At 35.9% G+C, this 9,364-nt stretch overlaps 2 protein-coding genes across 5 annotated transcripts; both read right to left on the reverse strand.

Annotated features, from left to right (window-relative positions):
- Positions 1-29: 29 nt before the first annotated feature.
- Positions 30-2,283, reverse strand: LOC141901000 (non-structural maintenance of chromosomes element 3 homolog). Its single transcript, XM_074788051.1, has 9 exons — positions 2,148-2,283; positions 1,719-1,808; positions 1,548-1,611; positions 1,368-1,447; positions 846-952; positions 677-759; positions 562-604; positions 279-456; positions 30-203 (listed from the first exon to the last, which is right to left on the reverse strand). The coding sequence occupies exons 1-9, from the start codon at positions 2,187-2,189 to the stop codon at positions 108-110; spliced, it is 783 nt and encodes a 260-aa protein (XP_074644152.1). The 5' UTR covers positions 2,190-2,283; the 3' UTR covers positions 30-107.
- A 251-nt stretch (positions 2,284-2,534) lies between these two features.
- Positions 2,535-9,335, reverse strand: LOC141900977 (5-aminolevulinate synthase, erythroid-specific, mitochondrial-like). Of its 4 annotated transcripts, XM_074788017.1 has the most exons (13): positions 9,204-9,305; positions 5,964-6,008; positions 5,609-5,773; positions 5,410-5,514; positions 5,147-5,227; positions 4,757-5,069; positions 4,449-4,633; positions 4,174-4,353; positions 3,937-4,101; positions 3,719-3,858; positions 3,500-3,628; positions 3,253-3,407; positions 2,535-3,164 (listed from the first exon to the last, which is right to left on the reverse strand). In XM_074788017.1, the coding sequence occupies exons 2-13, from the start codon at positions 6,004-6,006 to the stop codon at positions 2,996-2,998; spliced, it is 1,830 nt and encodes a 609-aa protein (XP_074644118.1). In that variant the 5' UTR covers positions 6,007-6,008; positions 9,204-9,305; the 3' UTR covers positions 2,535-2,995. The 4 variants fall into 4 exon arrangements, with proteins under 4 accessions (XP_074644118.1, XP_074644120.1, XP_074644119.1 ...); XM_074788019.1 differs by lacking the exon at positions 5,964-6,008 and having other exon boundaries at positions 9,204-9,335; XM_074788018.1 differs by lacking the exons at positions 5,964-6,008; positions 9,204-9,305 and adding an exon at positions 8,749-8,782.
- Between the last annotated feature and the right edge of the window lie 29 nt (positions 9,336-9,364).

The raw sequence follows: 9,364 nt of genomic DNA on the forward strand, positions 1-9,364 counted from the left end.
AAGATATCTATTTGGATAATGTGTACAAAAAAGAAATGAAATCTATTTACAATCTATTTTACAACATTTGTATAAAATGCAGCCCAGAGAACTAAGCGCGTAACTGTCTATGATGAAGTGGCAGCATTAGCAGCTTCTTCCTCTTGTAAAACCTCCTGATATTGCATTCTCCAATGTTCAAGATGAATGTCATCTCCATAAATCTGTCGAGGAAAATGATGTCATCAATATCACGAATTGAATGAGCCGAAAGGATAAGTACAGATATGAATACCTACCCTGCATACAAATTGTAAAACTTTTCTCTTCGTTGTTTCCAATGCTGCACGTGGTCCCCATTTGAGTTCATAACTAGGAGGATCGCTTTGAGGATTTCTGATGTACTCGATATAAGCCTGACGAACAAATTCCTGCGTAATCAGCTTCTTGATATCCCCGAAAACGAGATGAGTTTTTCTAAAACAGGGGATGTAATAAAATTTGTTTATTCATAAAATGGTGGATACATTTGTGTTGAGAGTGCAAAATAATCACCGAAGAGATGATAAATACCATACTTACTCTATATCTAATCCAAGCTTTTTCAATGTATGCCACATAAGAGCTAAAATATGATGGGGAAAAAAGCTGTAAGAAGGATTACGGGAAAACTGGGAGATGAAAGATTGATACTTACTATCTGGTGCCACATTACCATTCATGAATATAATACTTAGTACGATCAATAATAGACCAGTTTTCTGGTGGTCTTCATCAGACCTTAATGAGATGGCAAAAAATCACATATTACACTTTTCATCAAAACAACAATAATCGGTACATAATTCTGTAGATCAATACTTTACCATTTTAAATGCGTTTTGTCTTGGTCTGGATCCGTCCAAAATCGATTCACTAAAATGTAGCTTTTCTGTTTACTAGAATCTACTTCTAATACATCAATTCCGAACACCTATGATATGAAATCAGTAACGAGTCTCAATTTGATTATAGCACAATGAAAACCAGAGAATGGAATATTGGCACTCACCAGATGTAGCATAACAAAACACAGGGTTATTCATAGTGAAATTCAGTTCATTTCATTATTATCACTTCAAATGAAATTTGAATGTGATTTTTAGGCTTCCAAATCCGAAAATAATCAAACGAGTCATTGCATAGATATAAGATTCGTTTCTCTCAAGTGTGTTGTATTGATTTCGCTGAAAATTGATTTATTGATGAGAAATTTAATTCGAACTTAATTGGAATGTAGAAGAAATTGAAGTGCTGTAACCCAGTGCCACTAGCAATCCTAGCGGATTATCGCTGAATCCTCGCTTGCCACTCCAGTGTTGCCAGTATCCCATTGTGAAAGTACCTACATTTTTCAACCTTTGCTTAGCTTGAAGAAACATGGCATCAAAACCACGACTTTGCTCCTTTAGAATATTTTTGTTGATCTCTACAAACAACAAGAAGAGGGAAGAAATCATTCAAATTTTCGATTACAATATTTAAAAAAAACTTCTATGCAACTAAAATCATCTCAGAGTAGTATTTACCAAGTTTTTTTATTGGAATTCTTTTGCTGTCCATTATCAACATATATTGAACTATCTCATTTATCTGAAAAAAAATTAACAAACAGACAGCTGATTATCAATGTTGACTTGCAATTCCAGACCACTCGAATCCAATTTCGGTGACGGCCGGTGGTCGTAAATTATGCATACCCTTCTTTCTACTTCTTCCTGGCTAAAAGATGCAATTGCTCGTTCTGCTTGGGTAAGCGATTGACTTTGTAATGTATCCTCATCATCATCCTGCAAGGAACGAATAGTCACGTTTCATTTTTGGGTAAAAGTGCAGATCCGCACCTCTCGTGATTGACGCAATCTACTGAATGGCAGAATCCAGGCTTAAAATCTTTCTAGTGAAGATTTAAAATCAACCAATGGCAATGTACTGAATTGCTGATGACATTTTGAATCTGAAACAATGATATTTAATGTAATTGATTGAACCGTTTACACGGAGAGGTGCGGATCTGCACTTTTACCCATTTTTGATAATTTCGTCGGACGATTGTGGTAATTAGTACGTCAAATCAGCAGTGGAAAAAGAATTAACCTGTTTTTGCCTCACATTTCTATTACACTTACTGAATTTTGCGTAGCTTGCGTTGATTTCTTTTGTCTTGGCATGGTCACAGATTTGAAGGCCGGACAGAACTCCTGGACCGCTTTAAATTTGTCTTTAAAACACTGCGCCAACAGTTGTACTCACTTACCAATTCAATATAACATTATTACACGTTCTTGCCGAGGGTTGCTCCAATTCAACACTACCACTGGCAAGTGAGTGTTTAAGCACAGGATGGGAAAACGGCCGTCTCCGTACTCGCCGTGTACCTGACATTCATACCTACATTGATTTTTGAAACAATCACCTGGACAGATTCAGATTTGATTTAGGAAGCGTGACCATTTTGTATTGATCGAGTGACCAAAAAGAACTGACAATAAACAAAGCAGTGGAATAATTGTGTTATGATTATAATTTTTATTGCATAAAATGTGATAAATGTTCACATTAAAAATACCTGCAGTGCAAAAGGTGTTCATTAGGTTCCATTCAAGATTTTAACAATTCATCTAAGCATTCCAACAATATCACAGTGTCCATAGCGCATGTATATGTATATATAGTATATAGATATTCTTACCATTATTCAGAGGTAACAAATTACGTCTATAGCATTAATTCGAAATCATCTTAATACATGTATCATCCTACAAAGCAGCTTGCTTAGGGTTGCCTATATTGAGTAAGCCAACATTGCATGCAATGTAACAGTGCATGAAAAGGAGGATCAATTAACATGCAAACAACACCAAAAATCCAATAGTTGATTACTTATAATAATAAGACATCACAAAATAGTTGATCATAATAAGTAAAGCATCTAAATAAATATCTGAAGCACATCATTTCCTTGGGGGTTTTCAATCTAAGCTGCCACTTTCAAAAGATAATCGTTGCAATTGACTTTGTCACACAAATTGGTATTGCAGCTGTCTTTCACTGGCATATTGCAGAATTCACAGTTTGGAGGACAAACAGGCGTGGTCAACTCTAGACCATTTGACAACCAGGTATCAATGACCGCGTCCACAAACCTAGAATCGAGTGAGAACATTTAAACATTTGATCTTGATGAAAAGTTGATTGTAATCCTATGGTAGGTACAGAGTCTCAGTTACTTACTTATTCATCATTTCAAATGAATGATGAGGCGATGGAGCCAAGCGAAGACGTTCTTCACCAAAAGCAACAGTCGGATAATTAATAGCTTGCACGTAGATACCGAACTTATCCATCAGATCATTCGATAGCTTTGTACTCAATGCAGGATCACCAACCTGTGTGTATATATATAAAGCTATGTTAAGTTCTACCCATTGTCTGAGGGCCGGGGCATTGTTGCATTAACAATATATTGCTGATTACTTACATGAATTGGAATTATATGACTGGGGCAGTGAATGACAGGAATTCCAACGTCCAACAGTCGTGCTCGAATGTACTTCACATTTAGCTGCTGTAGACGTCGCAGCTCTTTTCCTGTTTCACCTTTCAAAATCTACAAATCATCAATACATTGATTTTCAGTTGAAAATTGTTAATTAATTTCTCTGGATAGTCACTACGCCCGTCCAGCGTTTAAACATACCCGAACAGATGCTAATGCACCGTACAAAACAGTTGGTGGCAACGAAGTGGTAAAAATGAATCCAGAACAGTAACTTCTCAACATATCAATCAAAGCCGCTGATCCTGCTATGTAACCTCCTATGTTACCGAAAGCCTTACCTAGTGATAAGAAAAGAGACGCCATAAACAATCTATTTAACATACATCGTTAGTAAAGTCAATTTTCAAATTACATACCAAGCGTTCCTGAAATGATATCCATTTGATCTAATAAGCCATCACGTTCACCAATACCAGCTCCGGTTTCACCATACATACCAACAGCATGCACCTCATCTATGAATGTAATGGCTCCGTATTTATGAGATACGTCCAACATCTCTTTCAATGGGCAGATCATGCCTATAATACAAGAAAATCAATTTGTTTCATTCCGTCTCGATATTCAAAACGAATTTCATGAATGAAACGCACCGGTCATAGAATGAACTGTCTCAAAGGCAACTATTTTCGGCACATCTACATCAACTTTCTGCAACATCTCTTCCAGATGAACTGGATCGTTATGCTTGAAAATATGCTTGGGAACGTTACTGCTTCGAATCCCTTGAATCATTGATGCGTGATTCCCAGCATCAGAGAAAATATGGCATCCTGTAACGTTATTAAGACAATATTCATACATACAATTATGACCGTTGCAACCAATTGAAAGATAGATGCTAGATTTCAAGCTGAAAAACACTCACCAGGAAGGGATTTAGCCATTGTATGAAGAGTTGTATCATTAGCAACATAACATGAAGTGAAAAGCAGAGCCGCTTCTTTCTGATGAAGATCAGCTAACTCACGTTCTAACTCCTCATGCATCGGCGTGTTACCCGAAATATTTCTTGTTCCACCCGATCCTGAACCATGCTTATTCACTGCTTCCCTGAAAATGTAAAAGGGTTTTATTATCTAACTGTAAATTGAACATTCTCTAAACGCAATGGTGTCAAATGACGTCAAACAACTATGGCAATGGGAATGAGTCCATGGTGATATCTTTACTTACACAACAGCTTCTTTAACAGCGGGATGCCAACTCATACCAAGGTAGTCATTACTACACCACACTGAAATATCCTTCGTTTTGCCAGAATGCTCCTCAGCAAATGGGAAACGACTGGCATCACGTTTTACTTTCTTGAACACACGGTAAGTATGATCCTTCTTCTTCAGGTCGATTTTATGCTGGAAAAACTTATCGTAATCAAAAATTCCAGATTCGCCACCACTGAATCCACTGCCACCATCCCCCTTCTTTATGAAATCGAGAGGTATTGGTGGAGGTACAGAAGCGGAGGACTGTTGACCTGTAACTGCTCCTGAAAACAGACAGAATACAGTTAACAATACGGTCAAACGAAATATACCGGTAATCAAAATTTTACAAAAAGCAAACCTGTCATATCAACTTGATTATCAAGCGCTTTGGTCCCTAGCTCTACATTGTTCCCGGAAACTGGGCAAGCCACAGATTCATCTACAGGTTAGAATAAAGAAGGCAATTTATGCAAAATTCTTTTAGGTTACCTCGATTTTTACTCAAAATAGAAATGAAATGTTCATAACGCAAGCGCCTTAGGGACGTAACTATCAAATGAAAATCATTGAGGTTATTCTGAATTTGTAACTCAGAATAAACTAGTTTGTTGGCGGATTTACTTGTTACTTTATCCAAAGAAGATTTCACAGTAACATCATCAACAACAGTAGTCACTTTCATTTTGTCGGATAGAAATGGACATTTCCCAGACTGGTCCTTTTCAGCTGTAATGTATAAAATGATGATATCAAATCAGTGAAAATCTTCCCTAAAACAAACATATTTTCCAAAAAACATAGGCCTAACTCATTAAAATACCTTGCAGATTTGGAGAACTATCCGTCACGTATGAAGCATATTTGACCATATGCCCCATAATTGGACATTGGTCAACGTATTTCATCACCGCTGTAGCATGTTGTCTCAGCATCGGCTTTGGGACAACATTTAGAAACGGGCATTTCAATACATTCATTTTAAATCCTACAAAGAGACAAAGATGAACCAGTCTTTCCAGATAAAGATATCTTCAATGCACCAAATTCAATTGTATGACAGAAAGATCTTTGGTCAAGTATTGTTGTGGCATTAACAGAGATAACATAATTATAGTAAGTCAATGAGGGTTCAATTGAGATCATTTACCATTCTAATCTATAAAATAGTAAATCACCTCTGCAGATATCACAGATTTCACTCAACATCAGACAGTTCATTTCTAGTGCAGTATAAAAAAAGACAAATCAATAATTTAAAAAAAGAAAATTAGTTTAAAGATGAACCAGTCTTTTATATATCTTCAATGCACCAGATTCAATTGTATGACAGAAAGATCTTTGGTCATGTATTGTTGTGGCATTAACTGAGAGAACATAATTATAGTAAGTGAATGAGGGTTCAATTGAGATCATTTACCATTCTAACCTATAAAATAGTAAATCACCTCTGCAGCTATCACAGATTTCACTCAATATCAGACAGTTCATTTCTAGTGCAGTAACAAAAAGACATCAATAATCAACCAAAAAAAAAAAGTTTCTACAAAATATCAATACAGAATAGATCCTTTTCTATAGGGAGGCCTGCCCATCAAACATTATCAACAATTTTGTAACAACCTAAAAATCCTATATGAGGCAAATAGTACCTACCACAAAACTGATTCCAGACGATATAATGTCAGTTAATCAACCTATAGATCTATAAACTAATGAATAGACTACTAGCAGGCCTATTAGAAACAGTCACCCCTAAATGCAATCTAAACTTATAATGACACATGAACTAATTTTGAACTTGCTAACAAAAATATGTTTGTTAACGAAAATATATTTGTTGAGTCAAGCATAAGACACTAAGATTAATACAATTTTCAGCTCACAGAAGTTTCCACCAAAAACCTAAGCAAAAATAGTCTTTTCTTCAACAACTCTTCAGATGATATCTTTTTGAACATATTCTATTTCATTTCATAGCCCATACTCATAATCATAAAAAGCGTTATGTGCAAGTTTTCTGTTGCTGTATGAATGTTGCAGCAGAACAGTATGAAATGTTTATTCTCAAAGGCAGATGTTCCCTATATTTCTTACATCCAAGATTTTGCTATAGGCTGCCACCTTTGTTTATGAATAGTAGTTAGATAGAAACTTCCACCCAGACAAATCTGTAGAATAAGTTCATGGATATCTTTCAAAATGATCATTACTAGATATTTTGCCCAAAATACCAGAGAAGTTCAAGTGTCTGGTCACCTCAGATCTCATTTGGCTATTAGCATTTCTATACATGTATCATTCAAGTGGAAAAATCTTACGTTCTTATGGTCTGATCTGAGTTTAGACTATACAATTCATAGCATACGTTGGACAATTTCTAGGGTTAGAGAAGAGCGAATGTAGTACAGTACAAAAATGGGTCACATTGTCTGTAACACCACAGACAGGTTACTGACTACAATCCCATTTGATAACAAATGTGCTACCCCTAAATAGACCAAAAATTTGTTTGTTCGGCTTTACGTCGTTCAGATCTTGGTTTCCCAAAAGACTAATTGGATTATTCATTCGACCTGATGGCCTTTGAAGTGTTGCGCGCACGCACACTGTAAGCAGCCAGCATTCATTTCAGGTTCATTTTCTGAACCTTTGAATAAGCACAACTTTTGAATACAAAATAGTATGGTACTTGTATGAAAAATATGTTCAATAGAACAAAATATGTTAGGCCTACCCCTAAATAGACCAAAAATTTACGTTCCTATTTTCTGAACTTTGAATAAGAAATACTCACAAAATCTTCCTATTGAATTCACTGAACCTTTGAATACAATAATAGTACAGTTCTTTTATGGAAAATGTGTTCAATAGAATCATTCACGATGGTTTAACATAATTCATGACATTTGAATATCAGGATTATTTTATGATGTGCCCAAACTACTCGTATATACTTAAGGGAAATCATTCGAGAATGAATGATTGCAGTTAAAATCAAATTATTTGTTACTATATCAAAGCTCAAAAAGCCAGCTTAGTATAATAATAATTCATACAAAAATAGCAAAATGAATACAGGCATATGGTGCTGTCTGGCAAGAGCGCTAGATATTAGGGGCATGCCTCGCGTCTCATATGCAACACACAAATGCATACTGAACGTGCACAGTTGCACGTACCGTTAACTAGCAATATTTTCTGAATATAAGTATCCAGGGATATGACGAAGAACACAAAAGACATGTCCCAGTAAGCCGGTCTATTTAAAAAACAAATTGAGGTTCAATCAGAAAACAACACTTTTTGTTTTAACTGCATCTACCCCTAAATAGATAGATAATGATGTCTGCTCGGATATGACTGACATCCCCAGTGGCCTAAATAAAACCTACTTATTAGTCCTGATATTGAAAACAACATAATAATAATACCAACAAATCCCAGGGTCCTAGACAGAGTATAAAAATAAGACATAAAACGGAAGGAAGCTATCTACCTTCCTTTCAACCTGACTTAAGAGCATACCGGGTGGTCTAGCTTGGTCAGTTTTGATGGTACATACCTGATAAAAGTGTCATTAGGGCCAGAAAGGACTGGCAGTTGACATAATACATTGTCTTTTAATCCATTTTAGAATATATTGAAGGATATCAAAAAAGTATGCATTGAAAGGGGTTAATGAGAGGAAAAGAGACTCCATGGTTTGAAAGTTTAACAATATGTTTCCAATGCCTACCAACCGAAGTTTGGTGTGTAGGCATGAAAACATATTGTTAAAGCGGTGAAGTGAAGCCTTTTTGGATATCCTTCAATACAGTTTCAAATGGATTAAATAATGATGTTTTAAGTCGACTACCGTCCTTTCTGGTCCTAATAAGACCTTTATCAGGTATGCACTACCAAAAATGACTGAGCTAGGCGACCTGATGTGCTCTCAAGTCAAGTTGAAATAGACATTACCAGATTTTAACCACAGCATAATCCTAGTTGTCGCTCTGCTAAACAATGCGGCCAATCCTCTAGAATAGTTGTGTAAGTATCGTTATAGTTTTCATGCTTATATTTGATAAGTTACTATCGTTACTATAGAAACCATATGCACTACTTATTGATGAGAAAAATTGATTGTTAATAATCAAAAGGAATCACCGAAATAAATTGGGACCAGAACTGAGACTGACCATGTCCATATGTAGTTAGTTACCTAATCGTTGGTGGTAAGCTTTTTATAATCGGATGAGCTTATACCCTGTGGTTTGTGAAAATATCCGATCGTGAAACTAAACCACAGTCAGGTTACTGACTACTAAGTACTATTAGTATTAGTCCATATGCTGACAAAAATGATTAAAACTGACAATTGATACAAATACAAGGAATTTGACAGTTTTTTTGTACCAATAAATCAAGCCTACCTTTTGAAGTCAAGACTTAGAGGCTGTCGTTTTTACAGAGGAGCAGAGGAGCGTGTACCCTTCACTGAGAGCGACACTGCAATGAGGCCTCTTACTTCTATGTAAGTTTTATGTAATGTGAACTACTGTCGATCGATACGCCACCTAACGAGAAATCAAAA

Source organism: Tubulanus polymorphus, chromosome 3 (genome assembly GCF_964204645.1).
Source record: "Tubulanus polymorphus chromosome 3, tnTubPoly1.2, whole genome shotgun sequence".
NCBI classification, from domain to species: Eukaryota; Metazoa; Nemertea; class Palaeonemertea; order Tubulaniformes; family Tubulanidae; genus Tubulanus; species Tubulanus polymorphus.

What these genes read in the sequence shown, in the direction of transcription:
- LOC141900977 (XM_074788017.1), bottom strand. Translation starts at nt 6,006, where the DNA reads ATGAACTGTCTGATGTTGAGTGAAATCTGTGATATCTGCAGAG. An exon ending in TATCATTTCAGGAACGCTTG is followed by an intron (nt 3,859 to 3,936) that starts GTATGTAATTTG and finishes TCTTATCACTAG; the next exon opens with GTAAGGCTTTCGGTAACATA. An exon ending in GTGCATTAGCATCTGTTCGG is followed by an intron (nt 3,629 to 3,718) that starts GTATGTTTAAAC and finishes GATGATTTGTAG; the next exon opens with ATTTTGAAAGGTGAAACAGG.
- LOC141901000 (XM_074788051.1), bottom strand. Translation starts at nt 2,189, where the DNA reads ATGCCAAGACAAAAGAAATCAACGCAAGCTACGCAAAATTCA. An exon ending in AATTCCAATAAAAAAACTTG is followed by an intron (nt 1,448 to 1,547) that starts GTAAATACTACT and finishes TGTTGTTTGTAG; the next exon opens with AGATCAACAAAAATATTCTA. An exon ending in TTTTACAATTTGTATGCAGG is followed by an intron (nt 204 to 278) that starts GTAGGTATTCAT and finishes TTTCCTCGACAG; the next exon opens with ATTTATGGAGATGACATTCA.